General features: G+C 43.9%; 1 protein-coding gene across 2 annotated transcripts in view; it reads left to right on the top strand.

Annotated features, from left to right (window-relative positions):
* Positions 1 to 16,516, top strand: part of LOC144104312 (TNF receptor-associated factor 6-like) — a 39,163-nt gene extending 22,647 nt beyond the window's left edge. For both annotated transcript variants that reach the window (XM_077637228.1, XM_077637229.1), the window contains exons 5-13: positions 601 to 675; positions 3,449 to 3,526; positions 7,398 to 7,490; positions 8,224 to 8,307; positions 8,414 to 8,500; positions 9,227 to 9,280; positions 9,376 to 9,426; positions 14,587 to 14,832; positions 16,207 to 16,516. In XM_077637228.1, the coding sequence (XP_077493354.1) occupies positions 601 to 675; positions 3,449 to 3,526; positions 7,398 to 7,490; positions 8,224 to 8,307; positions 8,414 to 8,500; positions 9,227 to 9,280; positions 9,376 to 9,426; positions 14,587 to 14,832; positions 16,207 to 16,440 (1,002 nt within the window). In that variant the 3' untranslated portion in view covers positions 16,441 to 16,516. The remainder of the gene's footprint in view (positions 1 to 600; positions 676 to 3,448; positions 3,527 to 7,397; positions 7,491 to 8,223; positions 8,308 to 8,413; positions 8,501 to 9,226; positions 9,281 to 9,375; positions 9,427 to 14,586; positions 14,833 to 16,206) is intronic.
* Positions 16,517 to 21,188: the final 4,672 nt, after the last annotated feature.

Here is a 21,188-nt window from a genome sequence, read left to right as displayed (position 1 = left end):
ACTTTTTTATTTTCAGATTAAACAGTTGCATTAAAGGGGCCCTGAAATAATTTAGATGGGCATATAGTAGTCCAAACAATCGGTAGAGGTGGCTTTGAGGGTATTCGAGTCAAATTTGAAAGCTCTGCATGGACCCTATAATTTAGAAATTTTTAAAAATCGTCGCCCGCAGTAGCTCACAACCGATTTGGGCGACACACCTCGCCGCACGTCCCCTTTCCCGATGACGTCAGTGGGCAGACGGGGCAAGCATGAAGGCTCGTTTTTCTGCCCACTGACGTCATCGGTGTAGGGGGCGCACGGAGAGGTGTGTCGCCCTAATCGTTTGCGAGCCACTGCAAGCAGCGGTGTTTAAAAATTATTTCTGCGTTATAGGGTCCGCGCAGAGCTTTCAAATTTGACTGATATACTTAGAGACCACCTCTACAGAGCTGTTGCACTAGAATATGAACATTGAAATCATTTCAAGATACTTTTAAGGCCATCATTTACTTTTTTTTTCTTTGAGATATGTAAAAACAAGTTTTTCAGAAGGTATTCATCGACTTGAGTCGCATAATTTATGCCCGTGCCCTTTATAATGTTACTCTTATTCATTAGGGACATGAAGCCAACTGCGGCCAGCGTCCAGGAACGTGCAGACACTGCGGACAAGAGTTCAAAACTTACGCGCAGGTAACTTCTTTTTGGAGATTGACACTGTACTCGAAACATGCAGGATTTTGGTTTTTTCTGTTTATTTTGATCATGACTGTCATTTTCAAGTGAGCTGTCGACACATGGCGCAGAGATACTTCTGTGCCGTTTGAGGTGCTGTGAATGTCGCCAGACGTTCGCCAGACGTTTCTGGCCGCATGCTTGTTCCTTCCTTTACAGGCATGCAGAAATAGCAGGTCTCTTCTGCCAGTGAAACCGTCCTTGCACTGGTCGATAGGTAACACCGATCATACAGGGATTCTGTACTGTTTCAGTCTACAACCGTGTCAAATTATTTCCACAGCTCCTAAGAACAGTAACGACTCAAGTACAGTTCTTATATCGAGAGATTTATTTTGTTAGCTCATTATGCAAGAAAATCAACAGACCGGAATCTCTTATACAACATACCAGTGTTAATGCAACAACCACGTGAAGTTAAAACTAAAAAAGGTACACTGCCAAACTAGCAGCTCCTCACAAAACAATAAGACAAGTTAGTCTTCTTAGCTTAAACAATAACTTTGTTAACCAGTGACAGATAAGTAGAAAATAAGAACATGGCCTTACTTCTGCTCTAAAAAGCGATCTAACGAAACACGATTTTTCGTTTCGATTTTATGCAGTTCCTGATTGCACGAACTAATTTTGATTCTCCAGTAAGTACCCATAGGTTTCAGTGTTCTCAATAGCCCCAAACAAAGAAAAAAAACCACTCTACTCGATTTAACGAACTTCTTCAGAGAAGAAATGAATAAAAAAGACGTTTTTTTCTGACTTATTTTTCCCGCGATGACTCGGAGATTGTTGGCAGCCTGCCAGCAGTAACATGAAGCAGCTTAAGTAACGCACATGGTTTCGTTTTGAGGCGGCTGCAAGCTGCACCACTGCACGAAACAACGGCCTCGGCAGTCGGCTACGCTTCCCACTTTGCCATAACATCCGTATTACCACACTACGCTTTCGTGCACAAGTAATTCAGGCCGCCTTTGTCGACCTTTAATACGCGCAGGCGCGGCTATTGGAAAAAACGATACGATACGGTTGCTTTTGGATGCCGCCACGTTAGGATTTTGATTTTGAAGGGCTGAAAAATGCCTTCCTCTATATTACTAATTTCGCGGTTTAACGAACAAATTCGTGGCTGCGCTCCACGTCGTTAAATCGAGTTTTAACCGTGTAAGCATTCTGCACTGCTGCCACCAGAAAAATCATGCAATGACACTTAGCGGTTTCTTATATCTCGTTAGCTCGCAGACATTCATTAACAGCGCTGCCAAAAAATATTCTCGCAAACAAAACAAAATCTTCAATAAGCAGGCGGTCGGAAGTGAGAACGACGACAGGCAGCTGATCTTTTCTAAACGTCCTGTTTCTCAATTACGCTGGTTGTTGTCCCTCTCGCTAGAGTCACTGATCGTATTGCCGGCTCGACTTCGGGTGGTCCACGCCTCACGAATTTAATAAAGAGTCGTAATACTACCCACGAACGAAGTGATATCTCATATTCTCACATATATCAACATTAGGAAAGCCTAAGCCTGTTGATAATTATTTAACACATCTGTTGCAGATATCAAATACAATCGGCAAAGCTTCACAAATACTATGATACCACATTTCTAATAAACAACACGTGAAAAATTACACAGCTACAGTGCAAAGTTATACATCAGTGAATGTGTACTGAGCGCTTATCGAGCCGGACGCGCATGGAATGCTGCCCGGAGCTGATTACTATTCACTGATAAAGGAGCGGGTATCTAGTTGACAATTCATTTGACCACGAAACAATTAGTCTCACGTCCATGTCACTCAATGATGTTAACTGAGATACAATATACTATTCGACCTCGAGCGCTGATACCTCTCCTTCCTTGGAACATGCGAAACGCCACTCTGTACTCACTCTGAAGGCAGCCGGCCTGTCCTAGCGCTTTGACAAATGTGCTTATTTTATACGCCCTTAATGAGTGGTGACTTTGTGCTTTATGGAAAAAAAAGAAAAAAATGCAAAATAGCTGCATATGCTATTTAACTATGGAAGAAAATATTTACCGGCCAGAGTTTTACCTCCTTCTGTTGGCAGTTTTCACATCTGTTGCATTAGCAGCATTTTCACAGTAAAGCCCTTTAATTGAACAATTCCTTCATGTTGCCTAGAGTAGTGGAGCTCCTCATACGCTCTGGTATTGTGCTCTGTCTGAAGAAGCGATTATCAGTTCCCCCGATCGGGGAGCCGTCGTGGTGGCTGAGTGGTTACGGCGCTCGGCTGCTGGCCCGAAGGACGCGGGTTCGATTCCGGCCGCGGCGGTCGAATTTCGATGGAGGCGAAATTCTAGAGGCCCGTGTGCTGTGCGATGTCAGTGCACGTTAAAGAACCCCAGGGGGTTGAAATTACCGGAGCCCTCCACTACGGCGTCTCTCATAGCCTGAGTCGCTTTGGGACGTTTAACCCTCATAAACCATAAACCAGTTCCCCCGATCGTTCAAACGGCTGAACTAGCACTCTTTCTGTGAGTGATATAGGCGCATGAAGAGGTGTCGAGTACATTTTAAGTGCGAAAGAACTAATCCGGTGGTTCTGACTCGATCAGAATCGTGCAACGTTTTCTTCCTATCTGCCCGAGACCAACCTTGGTCGCACAGGTTCCACCGGGGGCAGCACCTGCCATCTTACGCCGTGCTTTCACTCTGCATACGAATTTTGTAAACATTTACTGTACTTTTTCCGTGGTGTTTTTCCTTCCAGCTCGAGCGAGAACACTACCCTCGATGTCCTCAAATGCCAGTGTTCTGCCCATTTAAAGACCTTGGTTGTGATTTTAAGGTAAGCAGAAATACTTTTAATCAGTAGAATTTGGTACCCAAAGCAGGCAATACTTTATATTGATGAACGTCAGCTTAGATTGATATATACGCAGTGTAGGTTAAATGTTACTTTCATAAGAGATCGTAGTCTTGGCTTGCTCTTAGCCTCTTTTTTCCAACCGAGTGAATTACCGTCCGGCTTGAACACTTTACCTAGGTGTTCAAGGTGCTGTCGGGTTTTGTTCTTTTCAACGCGCCTCTTAGCAACAAGAGGCCAAGAGTACGACGATGGTGATGAAGCCTTTTTAATCTATTTTTATTTTATTTATTGATTTCCGCCTTGTTTCCTCGACTTTCATTCCGACTTCCTCAGGATCTCTTAAAATTTGTTAATTGTATTCACAGATTCTTATATTTATATTTATTTGCCGCTTTAGATAAACCTGGATGAATTTTATCCTGTTTGAAATTGCACCAAACCTTGGCCAATGCCCCACCGTGGGTATGTGCCATCGCTCTTGAGGCAACCACAACAACTGGCTGGAGGTTTTGTTGAAATAGTGCTCCCAATTTTTCGAAGCCCACCACAATCAGTTTAGGAGCAGTTTAGATGACTGGGGGTCTCCAATGCAAGTTTCTAACCAAGCAAACATCCATGCCATCTATCATCCGTCAAGAGAAAATTCCAATGTAAATTGGCAATTCCAGTGCTGTAATGTAACACCCCGATAGTGCAGGCGAAGTCACTGCTCGTTATACTGAACGCAAAAGAATCCAGTTGTAGAAGTGGCTACTGTATAAGGCAGACTAATGACTGACTGACGTGCGGATGCAATGTGCGAAGACATCGCCCATGACAACACATCTAAGACAAGTACTATACGTCTCCAGCTACTCGCTAGTTGAACAAATATCCAGGACTAACAGTATCATCAATTTCACCCCGTTCTCTACGTTTCTTAAAGATTCTAGCAAATGCCACGAGCATGTACGGCAGATGTACTTGCTGATAAAATTTCGTACTGTTTTTCCCAGAGATCCGCATTGACGCCGTTCATCACTGATTCATTCCTTATAGAAATCAATTATGGTTCTATTATGGTGTCGTTATGATCGTAAAAAATAGAGACCCGCCACTGTTACTGGCGTGGCTGAACGTACTGCCCAATTCATTAGGTGTTCCTCTCACCTGACCTTTCTGCAAACGAATGACTGCCGTTACTAGTTCCCAGTGTTCTGCCCAGCAAAGAACTACTCTTCAGTCAAGTAGTCACAAACCGATAACGATGGCGCAACATTAGCACCCCGAAGCCTATTCTGCGACCAGATCAGCGGTCCCCGCAGAAGATGAAAGATTTCATGTGGTTGAGGAATCTTCTGAATGCTAAATTCATGCCGCATACAGTATAGTCGCTGAATATGGATGGTGGAACGCTTCAGTCTAGCTAGCACTGCACAACCATTCCTGTAAGCCTCGCCAGCACAAATTTTTCTCATCACCACAAGTTGCATACCTCTTTGCAAAGGGAGCAAAAATTAATTAACGCCGGGCCTTTTTGCAAGCCCCCAGGTGCGGTTCCCTATGAAGCTTTCCTCCCCATATGTCCCAACTGTTGATCTTTTACAGTTCACAAGCCTTCCCTAATAAATCACTCCGTTCCGCAATCTAGTCCATGCTTACTGAACGATAGAACGTCTTACTAAGTTCTCCTGAGGAGTCAGGGCTCAGCTTTCAAAATGTTTCCTTGCGACAGCTTTCATACCATGCTGTCACATTGAGGGCCTAAATATCAAGCATCACATGTGCGCATTCAAAAGATTGTAAGATGACGTGCCCGCGTACGATTGAAGAAATGCGTTGCTTCACGTGGTAGCGCGCTGAAATCACGTTAGCTTCTTCTGCAACGTAAAGTACACAAACTGCGTCTGTGTCTGGTTCAATACAAATGTGACAACGCCGTTTTAAGTGAGCTACGCGGGAAAATCAAACTTCACGAGCTTTCAGAGGGGAATTTTTCGCTTTTGATATATTGTACCAAAGTTTCTGCACTTATAATTTGATAATTTGGCTCGCGTTTGAAGTTGGCGGCATTCGAAATCGAAATGCACTCTCGCTCCATAAATTAACAAAATAATTATTGGTCGGCTACTGAATTTTTATGAAAGTGTTTTTTTATCACATATGTCTTTTTTTGTGAAGAAGCTACACACAGAGATCATATGCTCGTACATCTCACTGTTTTTCAAGTAAAAAGCTGTAACGGTAAAAAAATAAATGGCGGTGGTTTAGCTCTTGCTAAACCTAGAGTGACACGATAGCTGCTGCTGGCCGAGTGGGACTTGCTCGGTTGAATTGCAAAGTCAGTCTTTCACCGCTCAGTTTCTCTGGGCGTTCCTTCTTCATCTTCGTCCCACTTGACACGGCGCATGCGCACAGCTGTTGCTGCGCGCTTTCGTCAGCGCACCGCGCCGCCGGCAGCAGCAGCTGCTCCGCATCATGTGATCAGCCACGGCGCCGCGCCGTCGGCAGCTGCTTCGCACCACGTGACAGAGTGGCGGCACCGCCATGCTGAAGGCTCGAAATGCTACCGTAATATAGCTATCGCTCCAAAAAAATTGCCCGTTATTTTGGGCAATGTTAGCCACCGTGACGGCTCAGTGACGCTCGGCTGCTGACCCGAATGACGCGGGATCGATCCCAGCCGCGGCAGTCAAATTTCGATGGAGGTGCAATTCTAGAGGCCTATGTGCGGTGTGCGATATCAGTGCACATTGAAGAACCCCAGGTGGATAAAATTTCCGGAGCCTTTCACCACGGCGTCCATCACACCCTGATTTGCTTTGGGACGTCAAACCCCCATAAACAATATTTATGCTTTGCAATCAGTACTACCGAACATTTCTTTTAAAATATTGCTTGTCTTCGGCATGTTGTAAGCAAAGTGCAATATTCAGCGAAATTAAGTGGCTTATTCTTAAGAATCAAATAGAATGGAGACATGCCCAAGTAAAACTCTTGCTTTGACTAGTTGTTTCATACTTGAAGATGTATGAATGGAGGCGCTGGTCTTCTCCTGCGTGTTCTACTTTTGTCCTCTTTCGTCGCGCCGTTTTCATCACATCTTCGAGAGGTACCACGTGACATTTTAGTGTTTGTTTCAAAATGTGAAACATGACAAGCTTGTATTGAACCTCCTATCTCCAACCTGGCTTGAGGTTGCATTTTGCCAGTACAGCGTTTTTCCTGTTGCAACAAATTGATAGAGCTCTCGAGATTTCAGAACTGGCCTTGCATAGCAAACAAGAATAGGAAACAAAACGAAGATATGGTATTCTTTTTTGCCTACAATGGCAAACACTTCAAGCATTCTAAAAGAATTGTAGTGCACTAAGGCTTAATCGTCATTTTGTGCTCTGGGGGTCATGCTTTGAAGTTTTCTGCAGTAAGCACATCTTCAAATTGGCGGAGAAAGGAACTACGGTTCTCTTGCTTCTTGGACCCCGCATGACAGCACTGAGTTTTGTTTTTTATCACTCTAGATAACAAACTTGATCTCCAGTCACGGAAGCGTGAGCGGCCAGACTCTAGCAGTCAGAAATTGGTAACTCTACCTACATAAGCAATTCATTCATGTACCATTTACACGCTACAAGATTAGCCCCCTGGGTAGTCACGATTATTGCGCTCGGGCATCTAAAATGGCTCTACAACCACGTAATATCAAAGCTATTAAGAAGTCAAAACGCCATATTTTTATACATGCGCAGTGAGGAGAGTTCTGGGAATGGTGCGATCAGAAGCTCCGGTGCGCTGTAAACGCTGTATATGTGAAAAAAGCTCTGCTGTCCGCTTTCTGGACGGATGTTTACGTAAGATACATCCATTTCAGACACAAAGAAGATCCATGGCAAATCACATGTCAGATAGCAGCCACAGTACTGTTCTCGTTGAAGCAATCCGCCGTCTGCAAATCGACAACGCGGTAAGAGAAGCCACCGAACTACATACATAGGCATGGCTGTTCTCACGGTACGCTCGACATTCAAATGTCCAGCGCCGCAAGGCACTTGAACATTTTCGTCAAGCTTATAGAAGCCTCTAAATACGCCGCGTTTTTATGCAATAATTTTTTATCCTCTCTTTATGCAAAAACTTTTAATTATTATTATGTGGGCAATCTGCTATTCTTATGGAGGCGTCTGAACAGAGCCCGTAGCCCTAAATATTCTGCAACCCAGCATGAATTCTATCTTTTAATTTTTGTCGTGCATAATATCATTTTGTGTTTCCATGCATTTAGTGACTATAAATTTCACCCAAAATAGCAAGAGAGCACAGGCGATGAATTTCTTGTGAGCACATTAGGATACAGCCGCCGGGGCGGCTTAGTGGTTATGGTGCTCTGCTGTTGACCTGAAAGACACGTGTTCGACCACGGCCGCGGCGGTCGCATTTCAATGGAGGCGAAATGCTAGCGGCCCGTGTAATATGCGAAGTCAGTGCACGTTAAAGAGCCCAATGTGGTCGAAATTATCCGGAGTTATCGACAATGGCGTCCTTCATAGGTTCAGTCGCTTCTGGACGTTAAACCACATAAAGACAAAACCCAACAAATTGAAAATGGGAGAGTTGGATAGGATAAAATTACTATGTGTTTCTAGAGTGATGTGGCTTTCTACAGAGTGAACCCTAATCTCTTTTAATTTTTTTCTCAGCGACTGAAGAAAACCATTGAGCAAGAAAAAAAGATGGTGGCAGAAATGTACGAGGAGAAAATAAGGCACCTGGTAACTAAGATGGTAAATATTTTTCACAGTTAGCTTCCTACTTAAATGTTTAAAACAGCGAAAGCTGTCGCACATATTGCACTACATAGTTTTATGCCACCTTCTCTGCATGAAACAGGAGGACCTCGAGAAAGAAGCCACCGCTGAGTTCAATCATCGGGTTACGCTGGAAAAAGCATTGAACGACCTGAAGTGTGAGGTTCAGGTGACCAATCTGTTTTACAAGTAACGCTTCAATTCAGCTTCACCATTCATTCAGCTTGACAATTCAGCTTGGATCACACAAAAAAGCGAAGCAACGATGACAACAAAACTAAGTATCGTAGAAAAGTGGCTGCTAAGTAGGAATCCAAATCCTATCAAACGACTTCTCAGGAGGCAATTATAAAATCCTGCGAAAAAAAGAAATGCACAAGTTACTCTTTAATGAATTGCTTAGACAAAATTTGCAGAAACTCACTTTGGAGAGATATGAAAAAATTCGAAATATATAGGAGGTGCGGTATCCATCCAAAACCATTATTGCGTTGCCTTATTTGGTGCACCTCTAATGGGCTTTTATTCATTTCCTTCACAACATCAAGACGATTGTTTGTGCGGCTGCACTGCAAGCTGCGAACATTGCTGTAACCGAATATGGCCACATGCCTGCGCACATGTTTTCAGTCAGCTCTATGGTGACTACTGATTTGCATGTGGATCAAGCTTTATATTTCATCAAAATAAAAATTTCAGTATTTAATTTTACTCGAAGCTTTACAAGCAAAACATGTTCTTACTGCTCCACTTTTCTGAGATCCAGCACTGTTTATACGGTAGAGATGCCAGTGAACATTCCTCTCACAATAGTTGATTTTAAGCTGCACAACGTGTGTGTAGAAATTCCTAAAAGCACCCTTAAGACTTTAAAATCATACTCTTTCATTTGAAGGATCTGAAAATATTGCAACATGCGGACAAGGGTCTTCTCTTCGAGCACATCGTTGTAAGTCATATTTTAAGCTTTCGCACATTATGTTCTTTAGTGCGGTCATTGTGCCTTTTAACGAATTTTGTTCCGGTGTTTCTTTCTCTTCATAGGAAACTGAAAACTCCGTCAAGCAACTAGATCACGAACTGCACTTGGAGCCAGTACGTGCCGAGAATTTTTTTCCTTTTGCATGCTTTTAACTGTATTTGATTGTAATATAAGGGTGTCCATGGTGATGGAAAAACAAAGCCTATCGAGAGAAGAGGGACAATTCTTGGCTGCGAGTCAAGCATCGCTAAGAATGTTGTGCCAGATGTGATCATCCAGCTAAGCCATTGGCTATTATCTTTGTTTAGGAACACTTCCACGTGTAGTGTAGAATTTTAATTAAGGAATAGTCACTCTAAGCACCAGAATCTGGAAGCAGGGGTATGGCTGAAGCAACGCTCCACAGCTTCCTTAAGTCTTCGCCAAGTTAGAAGATCTTACTTGCATCTATGCCCTTATTGTCAACCTCAGACACCTCGGAGGAGTCAACCAGAAATTTGGATCACATCTATCGTGCCTAGAGTTACCTGTGTTCCGCCAATGTATGCGGTAGAAATTCAGATAAGCTGTGCTCATCGGCACTTTCTGTCGTGTGCACTACAAGTTGTTTTCTTATCAAGACTGGATTCTTTTTAATCAGTTTCGAATTAAGGCTACTGGTTTAATCGTTATGTAGATACTGCTCGCTTACGCAAAGGGCATTTTGAATGCATTTTTTCTTAACTGTGCACAATCAACCTCGGCATGCGTGTTGTCTGGCGCAGTATTTACGAGCGTTGTATAAGTATTCAGTTTACGCTATGTTTTCAGACTGTTCCAAACACTCGCTTTGATAACCCAGTTTCTACAGCTTATCTAGGCCCAAACGTAATAGCCGTGTACACTACCGCTGCCAGAATTAATCACATATTCGGCCTCTCGGCGATTGAGTGCTGAGAACTGAGACAGTACTTGTGGTGCTTGAGATCGAACGCATGTTTTTCAGAAACTTCATGAATAATCATTCACTGCTCACCAGTTAACTTCATACGACCAATGGCAAGTGTGCTTGTGTGTGAGATACTTTGGTACGAAGTTTAAAATTGCATGAAGTCGCACGTCCTATGGTAGCTGAGTGGCTGGGACGATCTGCTACTCTTTAAGATCGCGCCGACTATATTACGAGCACTACAACTGCAGTTCGATGCAGACGGACTGCTTAAATGTTAGTGAACTTAGGATTCGGTTTACTTTCAGGAACTGCTTGTGGCCGAAGTTAATTTGATGTCATGCAGTATTGGGTGCCTCTTACCAACCTTTCAGCCTTTGTACATAAATTTGTACGTTAATTAAGGCTATAAAAATAAACGTTCGGCTGTAACGCCAGCTCTCACTACTGTGGGCATCGTCTTGTTCCCTGGAGGTTTGGTTAGTGCAACATGAGCCGCTTCGGAAGCCTTAAAGGACAGACACTGGCCTCTCTGAAGAAGTGGTGACGTCGCGTCATTCCTCTTCGAGGAATCATAAATACGACTGGCACAAACCGCTGAAAGAAACCTGGATTGTCCTGAACAACAAGGTTCATAATGTCCCTGCACCCATATCTTACGAATTCCAAGAGGATACTAAACATTTTCATCCCCTCCGTATTGGTATCTGCCACAACTCCTTATTCAATTAGCCATCATGCAACTCATACTTGCATAATAGCCGCCGCGGTGGCTCTGTGGTTATGAAGCCCGGCTGATGACTCGAAAGGCTCGGGTTCGATCCCAGGCGCGGCTGTTGAATTTCGATGGAGGTGAAATTCTAGAGGCCCGTGTACTGAGCGATGTCAGTCCACGTTAAAGAACCCCCGGCGGCCGAAATTTCCGGTGCCCTCTGTGCGCTGTGTCTTATAGTCTGAGTCGCTTTGGTACATCAAACCCCCACAAAATCACCTGCATAATAATGCTGGCATCCTGCTTCATAATAATGCATCGCATTTCGCCATTTTGTGCAGTCTCAGTCAAGTGCGCAGTCATCACAAAGCCTTCCTCAAAACATTTCTACTAGGCATTTCAGGTTACAAGTTGTGAACGAATTACCTTCTTTGGAGTTATCCTACGCGTACATTCGTATCAAAATTTTGCAGTTTACAGAATGCGGTGTAGTGCGATTTGTCCGGCACTCGTCACTGCACTGTAGTAGTCGGATGAGAAAGGAGGCCGGGAGGGGGGTGGGGGGGGGGGGGGGGGGCAATTGATGAAGTCGCAGGCTATTGTTACTGGTAGAGGTGCTTAATATTGCCCTGCGACAAAAAACGCGACTCACTGAGCAAACTCATTGCAGAGCACATTATGTAGAACGAAAACGAAGGGAAGTGTTCCTATATCTTGCTATATTTCTACATATCTTTCTATATTTCTACATATAATTCTACATTTCTATATTTGGTTTCTATAGTGTTTGTCACAAAGCAAGGCTTCGATGAGCTTCAAAGCTAAGGTGCTGGTGCGTTTTTTGTTTGTACTTTAAAATAAGGCAACAAAAATTAGGAATACTTTTCCTGTTGTCATACGTTTTCGTACGGACTTTTGGTGTGTGTTCCTGAACCTGAAAGGCGAAGTGTTTCCTTTGTTGTGTATGAATTTATATCATTCGTATCCAATTTCTTTTTTCCTTCCCTAATTGGCTTCTTCAACTATGTGCTACTTGTTAAGTCTCTGTTTGTTTGCTCGCATCTTTTCTTTATTAACTGTACCGCTGCCAATAGCGAGAACGGCTGAAGTGCTGAAATTTTATTGCAGTTGCTGTGTTTCATTACTTACTACTGGTTTACTTAGTCATATAGGATGTCCCAGTACTGTCACGGACTACGGCACATCCTTCTCTATAAACCTGTCCACCTTATATTTTCTATTTTATTACAATATTCTTTTTGTGATTCGGATTGTATAATTGAGTGTTGTGAAATGTAACTCGCTGAATTGAAACATTGTTTTTCTGACTTGATGGTCTGGCTCAGTCAACATGGAGTAACTTTAAAGGGGCTCCTCTAAGTCCGCATATTTGGAACTAAGTTTTCGTTCTCTGCACTTCTGAGTTATCGGTGTTTGGCCGATGCAGCTAAACGAATAGTACAATGCGCGTTTTTAACTAACGCAGGCGCTTTTAACATTATTGTGCCTTGATAAATACTAGTATTTCTATCGCCGAATCCACCTTCCCGGCCGTGAACACATCAAGTTTAATGCGTAGTTTCTAGGGGTGCCGAATATTCGAAATCTTTGAAGAACGAATCTATCTCTATTGCTCCTGTTTGATTCGCAGAGCAAACCAATAGTTGGACGTCTAAAACTATTTCAAATGAATCGAGTATGCTTGAAAGCTTTTGAGTAGTTTTCGAATGAGCGGCACAAGTTTGAAAAAGGCACCCCATTGATTTCTCGACGATCTTGAAAACAGGGCTCACTCCAACTCCCTCAACTGCCGCGATTGGTCTGCGCGGGATAAAGTGTTAAGCTCGACGGCGGGGTATATTCGTGAGGCACTGTTCATAATGTCCATACATTAATTCTAAAAGGGTTTCGCAAGGTTTAGAAACGCCTACTTTGATGTCCGGTCTCGGAGGCCGTGGCTCTTAAGTAGCTCTCGGCCCTGTCACCGACTGAGACATACCGCTTATTTATTCACTGTCATCAGCTGTCGTAGGATATGATTACATTTACCTGTGACATGATGGTCATAGAGTTGACACTGTCTTAGTTTTTTGTACCCCTATGGAAGACAGCTATAGCTAATTTCTGGCACCTATAGGAAGCACCTTCCTGGTGTATTAAATGGGATTAGATGGACCCAGTGCTCTGGCGACACTTTTCGACAGGTGGACGTCATAAAAAAGCCCGACCTTGTCAACAGAAAATAAAACTGTGCCGCCATTAGAATAAATGGCGCGTTTTGTATAAATATTCGCAGAAGTATCTAGTATTCGTAAAGATATTCCATTCAATTCTATCACTACTATATTTGTATTCAGTTTGTTAACGAAGCTACGCTATATGTATTCTATTCTATTTTGAGAAAGTACTATTCACACAACCCTTTAGGTTTCTGGAGTTACCTCTATGGACGGACGAATCCTAGAAGCGTTTTTCTACTAGACGTTTTCTTTCCTCCATACAATATTTTTCTTCTAAACATTTTCTTCTTGTGTGTGCAATACCAGCTGCTTTATATGCTCTTGTAGTGTTCAGATTAGTAGTCTGAAGATCAGTCGTAACCGTACCAGGCCCTCTCGTATTCGTTTTGACTTCATGTATTGAGATCGTATTGACTTGAGGGCCTCTACGTTGGACCGTGTTGCCGTGCGTTGTTGTTGTGTTGTCGTGTTTGTTCCTCTTCTCCTGTCGTGTCTAATTCGCGCAGTACTAACCTTTTTTCTACCACCTCCTCGACTGGCGAAAAGCAGATTACACGAAAGAACAGGCTTTCACATTCCAACTCGTCTCTCAAAATGGCGGCCAGTGTGACATATGTACAAGCACGATTACACCCCAGTAAACGTGATTTACTTCCGGCTCCCTTGAGCAGCATGGTATTTTTTGTTCATTACCTGCCCATAATTCACTGCCGACCTTTTGAGAGATACTGAATCTCACCTCACGTTACCATTCACGTTGGCGCAGTCGTATGTTCAGTTGAAGTTGTATTGATTCATTGTTTGGTTTTTTATTTTATTTATTCATATAGTTCACTGGTTACTTCGTTGCTTTTACTTTTGTACTTTCTGCTTGATTGGGTTTAACGTCCCAAAGCGACTCAGGCTGTGAGGGACGCCGTAGTGAAGGGCTCCGGAAATTTCGACTACCTGGGGATCTTTAACGTCCGCTGACATCGCGCAGCACACGGGCCTCTAGAATTTCGCCTCCACTGAAATTCGACCGCCACGGCGGGAGTCGAACTCACGCCTTACGGGTCAGCAGCTGAGTGCCATAACCACTGAGCCACCGCGATTGCTTGAATTGTTGAAGGTCTTTTTTTTTGTTTGCTAGTGAATTAGTTGCTTAATTCATAGCCCACACATGAATGCTGCAGTCTTACTTGGAAGAAGGAGTTTAGCAGACATATTGTTCTCACTTTAGCAATTGCAGGTTGTTGAGCTGCGTGATAAGTGCATGTGATAAAAGCGTAAAGAACATGCCAAGATGAACAGAGTAGAACGGCGCAGCACTGTCAGCGTATTTCCTTCACCCTGTGAGGCGGTTATTTGTCTAGGTTATTTTGCGCAGCATTTCCTGCAACTTCTTTTGCAGCTGACACCTGGCTTTCAGTACCTGTGGAAACTGCAGCCGTACTCTCACTTGAAGAATGGAGCCATGGCGACAACAGAGGAGATATCCTCCGGTGTAGTGTACATCAACAAGCCCGGTTATGCGATGGAGTTTTTAGTTGGCTTCGTTCGGCCTTCCGCAGCTGTTACTACGCCACAACTGTCTTTCAAGTGCAGGATTCACGGGAGCGAATACGACGATATGCTTCCCTGGCCTTTCAAGAATACGGTGAGCGCCACATAAAAAAAAAATGAAATTCAGTCATAAGCCTATTCGGACGATAGATTTACTGTACAGGAAACTATATTCCTGAACAATGCTCGTTAGACGCTTCTGCACTCTCGGAAGACGGAGCTAGGATCAATACCTCTCTCATTCTCATTCATAGGCTTCAAGGCAACATTTTCTGAAAGTGTAATTTTTAGAGTAATCTGGCGCTAATGCAGGATTAGTAATATGTATTGATTGTTTTAATAGTACGTGATTCACGGCAAAGATCTGAGTTATTATCGAATTTTTATTTTTGCGTCCCCCAACTTCAGGAGCTTAAAGCTCACTTTGACGTCATGACATCTTTACAACAAAACAAAATTGCAGGTTTGCGTATTGTCGCGAACAGAATGTATAGTCAGAATCAATACGAAGGTAATCACCGTAGGATTATTCAGCTATTGAATCCTGGACGCCATCATCTTTTCTGCGCGAAGCAAGAGCACCCCCTTGTAGCGAAGCCATCGCTCGCGCACGCTAGTAATCTTTTCATCATTGCTGTCCACGCTGCAGGCCTTAAAGCCCTATTTTTTTACCACCGCTCCTTGCATTAGCTCAGTGGTCGTCTTACTGTTGTCCATAGTAAACTCCTAGAGCGAAAGTGTGCTACAGCTGTAATTCCTCAATGGTGGCAGGAGAAAGAAACAATTTTTTTTTTTCATAAAGCATTTTGGACACATTAATATTTAAGTAACTGTCCATCCTCAAAGCGCAAGAAAATGGGATAGGACAAAAAAAGTTCGTGATGCTGATGGTGGAAACAAAGCTGAAACAAAGATACCTGAGCCTTGTTTTTTTTCTATGATTCAATGAAGCTTTCTCCCAAGTACGTGACTGACCGGGCAGGGAATATTTACTGGCCTTGTTAGGCTAATGTGGCACCGATGTCTTTTATATTGTCATCTCCTCTTGTGTATAACGGTCCGTTGTTGTCGCTTCTGTATTAACGCATGCGACCTCCGTTCCACGTCACATACTCTTGCATAGCGTCGCATACCTCTTGGCGCGAACGGTAAATGAGGGTTCGAAACTAATTTTTTTTCTATTTTGCGCAGTCTCCAGCATTTCTGATATAGTACTGATGGTGGTTGAGGCGCAGAAAGTTTTAATGAATGAAATACCTCAATAGCAGCTTTCCTCTTATACCTGGAGAGTGACGGTTCTCATCAACACGTAATTATCTTTAATACCATTGTTGCTAACCAAAGATATCTGCGCTGCTTCGCCCAAGTAAGTACCCGACCACAAATTTAAACTTTCCCTAAGACAGCACTTTAGGTGTGCCACTTTTTGCTTTTTTGTCTAAAAAATCTACCATTTTCTCTTTTTCAGATCCTAGTCATTCTTATCAACCAGCAAGAGGAAGCAGCCAGCCGGAGTTTTCAATTAAACCCAGCGGAAGCTGTAAATGCCGACGAAGCCTTCAAGAAGCCTGCGTCAAACCAGCCTAACCCGAAGTTCGGCTTCTCGCAAGTCATATCCATTCCGCTCCTGGAGAACGGAAGAAAGGGATTCCTCTTCCACAACTGTGTTGTCTTCAAGGTTGTTTTTCCTCCTCTTTACTAAGTATTCCATGACCTCCTCTTACAGGCATATTAAAGATAGCAGGGAGAAATCAATCTGTGCTGTGTCCTGAACTCGATCACATCTCCAGTGTTCTTCGTTGTGACATGCTTCTTTTCACTTGTCGTTATTCACAACCACCTGCTATAGCATACCTGCACTTCAATGTTCCCTACAATGTGCATGCATGTTATGACGTTCACCAACCTATTTACAGATGTAATTCAAATAAAATGAAATTCGCATTTTTTCTCCAACATCCCGTATACTTACCACAAAAAAGTACGCTAGTTATAAGCACTTTTCTGCAGTACTTCCGGTGGCAACGGTTTAGCATTCCGCTAATGCATTTTTCATACCCACGCTGTTTGATAACTATATTGAGTGTATGCTTCACAGCCCGCCACCACTCGCGAAGGTAGTCAAGGTACGCTCCCTAAAGCGCCTTTCAATTTCTAGTTTTTCCGGAAAAATTGCGTATGATTTCCTATTACAGTACTTTATCTCCTTAGTAGCGATTTAATGAACCGAATTAAACATCCTCAAGTAACTAATTTCAAGGCCCATGGCATGTAAATTCGCTAAACCTCCATGCAGACGTCTAATAATTAGCAGCCGTGATTGTTCTTATCACTTTCTTAGTTCTTTTATTGCGCACAGCGACATATTCTGTTATGCGGGTCATCCACTACAACGATATGCCTTCCATTTTAAATGGTGGTACACACACTTCGGGAAACTTCACAATAAGAAACTCCTCTCAGGAAAGACCCAGAAATGTGAGCACTGTGAAGGAGGTCCAACTGCCTAACAAGTGTTGAGCTGGCATCAATATTTCTAAATATTCCATAACCTATTGTGCGTGAGTTTCGAGCTTGATTTCGAAGCATGGGCGAAGATGCATGGGTTTTTATCGCTGAATACCAAGGGCACGCCATGATAGCCGTACCGCTTGTTCGAACGGCTAATTATCTATAGAGAACTGCCATTTCGAGCCCACCTCTCTTTGGGATGAATTCAGTTTTTTTTCGTCCGCAGCTGTAGAAACTGTAACCGAATTACTTTAGCCGAATTACTGCCACCTTTGCAACCACGAACTAACGTTTACTTCTGTTTCACCGAACCGAACACTCCCCATAACGTGAATTGGCCCTACATTTTGGCACGCGGAAGTGCACGAAACAAAAATGGTGTGAAATGAGCGCTTTGCAGATTGGTACACATTTTCAAACTGTATAAATATGATCGGGCATAACTGGACGAAGACTCTCCACCCCAGCCTATTCTTTCCCTTAGGGGCTAGACATGAACGCAGCGTATTTGTTGGGCAGCAAAATATACTAACGCATTCACTCTAGCGAAAGAAGGAAGAGCGGCAAGAATAAAGTGTCACCCTTTATTATTACCGTAAGTACTCTTGTTTATTTATTTTACAATACACGAGAAGAATCCATCCGGCCACTGCTGCTCTTTGGCTTTTGTATTCGGTTGCAAATTCGGTTGAATTCGGTTGGAGCATGAAGCTTATCTGATGCCAGTTGTTCGGGCACTCATCGCGAAAACCAATTTATGAAAAAACGCAGCCGCCACGGTCGGGTTAGAACCCGGGAACTCCGGATCGACTACTGATCCGGAGTTACCGAGTTCGAACCCGACCGACCATGGCGGCTGCGTTTTTATGGAGGAAAAACGCTAAGGCGCCCGTGTGCTGTGCGATGTCAGTGCACGTTAAAGATCCCCAGGTGGTCAAAATTATTCCGGAGCCCTCCACTACGGCACCTCTCTCTTCCTTTCTTCTTTCACTCCCTCCTTTACCCTTCCCTTACGGCGCGGTTCAGGTGTCCAACGATATATGAGACAGATAGTGCGCCATTTCCTTTCCCCAAAAACCAATTATTATTATTGATCGAAAATTCGCGAATCTCAAAATGCCTCTCGCATGCAATGCTATTAATAATTTGCCTTTCTAACTCAGCTGTTGGCTTCTAAGAAGGCTTTACATTAAATACGTCAATTAGAGGTTTTTCAGACGGCACTGGCAAGTCGCAACTCAATCACAAAGCCACTTTTCCCGATCGCGCCTTTCACAATGCTACGAAGGCGGCTACGTATCGCATCATCAATTCAGTGAATTGCATCTGTTTCTGTTTCTGATTAGAGCCTTATTGCTTACAGCGAGGTATCTGATTTTTTCAGCAGGATGTGTTGTGGTGTGCACTACACTCGAGCCAACTTATAACGGCCACAGTTACAACGGATAGTCCCTTACTACCAACAGTGGTGGAGCTACCATCAAATGTACTCACGGCGTCTCAGATAAAACGAACACATGTGCCTGCACCCCTCAGTCAAAGCGAAGCTAGTCCCGCGCGGTCGAACAACTCGCGCTTCCTCGAGGACCGGTAACCTAACAGCGTCCCCCAGTGCCCATGGCACAAACGGTAGCCCCTCTACTCCGTAATGAAGGTACCGACCCAAGAAAGCAATGACAAAAGCGGGACGCACGCAGTGCGGGCGAAAATATTTAACGAATTCGACCTTCAACATTGTGCATATTCCAAGGCAATGCGTGCGCTGGTGTAAAATGCAGCGTGCTTCGCATTACCACCACCGCCATGTGCATGAACAAAAACCAGCAGCTGAGGTTTTTCATCGGCAAGTCTCTCAAGCGACGATGCTTTCACAGCTACACTCCTGTACGTTAAGGGCACAACGTGAAGGGCTCGATGAGAGATATAGCAATATTTTTATTCGATGAATGTGCCACTAGGTATAATTTTAGGATGGTAATAGTGATTACAGCAACTGTTCTTGTTGAATTAGACGACGGAAAAACAATAAAGGCAGTTCCTGGTCGCGCTCGGTCCCTTGGCGTGTCATCATGTGTTGCGGCTTTTGACTGCTGTGGCCGTAACGTTGTGTGACCGAAAGCGATGAAAAACACTAGCTCTTGAACAAGAGGAATATCCAGGCTCTCAGGCTGCACAAAGAGCGCTGAGTCACAGTGTAAGCCGACATCAACTTAGACAAGGGGCCGACGCCCCGCTTTGGATCTCTTTATTCGCCGCCTTGGAATTAATAAAAGGCCACGGGATCGAGGTGACTGCAGAACGCATGACTTACTTGCTTCAGTAGGGGCAGTATTTATGGACACGAGAACAAGGGGGGAAGCAGCCGAACACCCAGGTGATCGGATTTGTATTTATGGCAGCGCTTCGTTCATGTCGAGCAGGCCACACCTGATGTCGGTTAGGGCAACCATATGTGCCGAAGATGATGTCTTCGTCGTAGAGCTGTGCACCGGTGTAGCGATTGCATGCGATGTACAAACAGTCCCAGACTGCCAAGGATCGGACGAAGGCGTTGACCAGAAGGCCGAACTACCATGTGCTTCTATAAACGCTTCAGCCTCGACCGCATCAAGCAATAGAGGCTTACTTTGTGTGAACGTTTATTTTTGGCTATAATGAAAAGTTTCCTTACTGCGAACCTGGGATACAATGGAGGCAGTAGGGGTGACCAATGGTTTAGTAATAATTGGGCTCGGCTGCATACCTCCTAGCCTTGTGTTGCTTTCCGCAGTTGTTTTTCGATCCGCGACTAATAAAAAAAAGCTGGGCTGAGGTTTAGCTAAAGTGTTAAACCTGGATATCTCGAAGCGATAAGCTTCGTGGCGATGCTTGTGGTTTAGCTTAAGGTTTCATACATAGGGTTACATTTGAGTATACCTTTCTAGCTTTTCCAAAACGTGTTGTCATAGGTATACAAAGCTTGTACAATCGTTATACAAGGCTATTAAAATCTCTTTGTTTCTTCTTCTTCAATGGACACAATGTCTTGCACTTTTTGTATAGCCATAAAGATGGCCCGGTGATCAGAGTAGTAGCAAGCAGCTGTGCATGTGGCTGCTACGCAGTATACACCCTGTCTCTGATAGACAAGGTCTATAGTTGTCCCCCATTGTGTAGTGGGCTAAATGGGAGACGTGGCCAAGTCGAAGTCAAAGCGGACTTTTAGACGCATCGAGAGTTGACGAAGTACGGTTAAAGTCTCCAGCAACCACACACAGTTCACCATCCGTTTGGCTCGGTATAGCACTCGACGCCACTCGCACAACATCGTTAACTGTATTGTTTGGCGACATGTACAAACTTGTGAAGATATTCCAGTTTCACGTAATCGCACACCACGTGATTCTCCTTTGGCCACTGCGGCGGTAGGCAATTGGACGGCTTCAATACCGTTTTTCACGTAGATACACACGCTGGAGTTTCTGGTAGAGCCACTAGGACTGGCATAAGCAGCCATGATAAAGTCGGGGATTGGGACAGTTTGTGATCCCACTGCAACACCAACCTCTGTAAGCAACAAAACATCGGCGCTGATTAGCAATGCGTCTTTACAAATGTCCGACATGAGCTCAATTAGCGATCTGACATTGAGCACAGCAACTTTCAAAACTGTGGCGGGGCCTGTTTGTAGCGCCCTATACACCGAGTGTGGAATGTAAGCAGGCCGGGTTTGTCGAGGCGCTGTAATTCAGCTTGCAACGCTCGGTCAGGGTTAGCAAGATGGTGGTAGAGGCCATGGTCTTTCTCAGCGTTAGTGATGTACAAACCACTAAAGCTTCTCACTCGACTAAGTGCAACATAGACCAGTTTTTGAGGATGCGTCTTTGCATAATCGTACACAATGGTGTCGAAAGTCCCTCCCTGCGATTTATGAATCATCATGGCACAGCTGGGACCAGT

Source organism: Amblyomma americanum, chromosome 9 (genome assembly GCF_052857255.1).
Source record: "Amblyomma americanum isolate KBUSLIRL-KWMA chromosome 9, ASM5285725v1, whole genome shotgun sequence".
Taxonomy (NCBI): Eukaryota; Metazoa; Arthropoda; class Arachnida; order Ixodida; family Ixodidae; genus Amblyomma; species Amblyomma americanum.
Note: the sequence above shows the minus strand (reverse complement) of the source record. Positions and strands in the feature narration are given on the sequence as shown.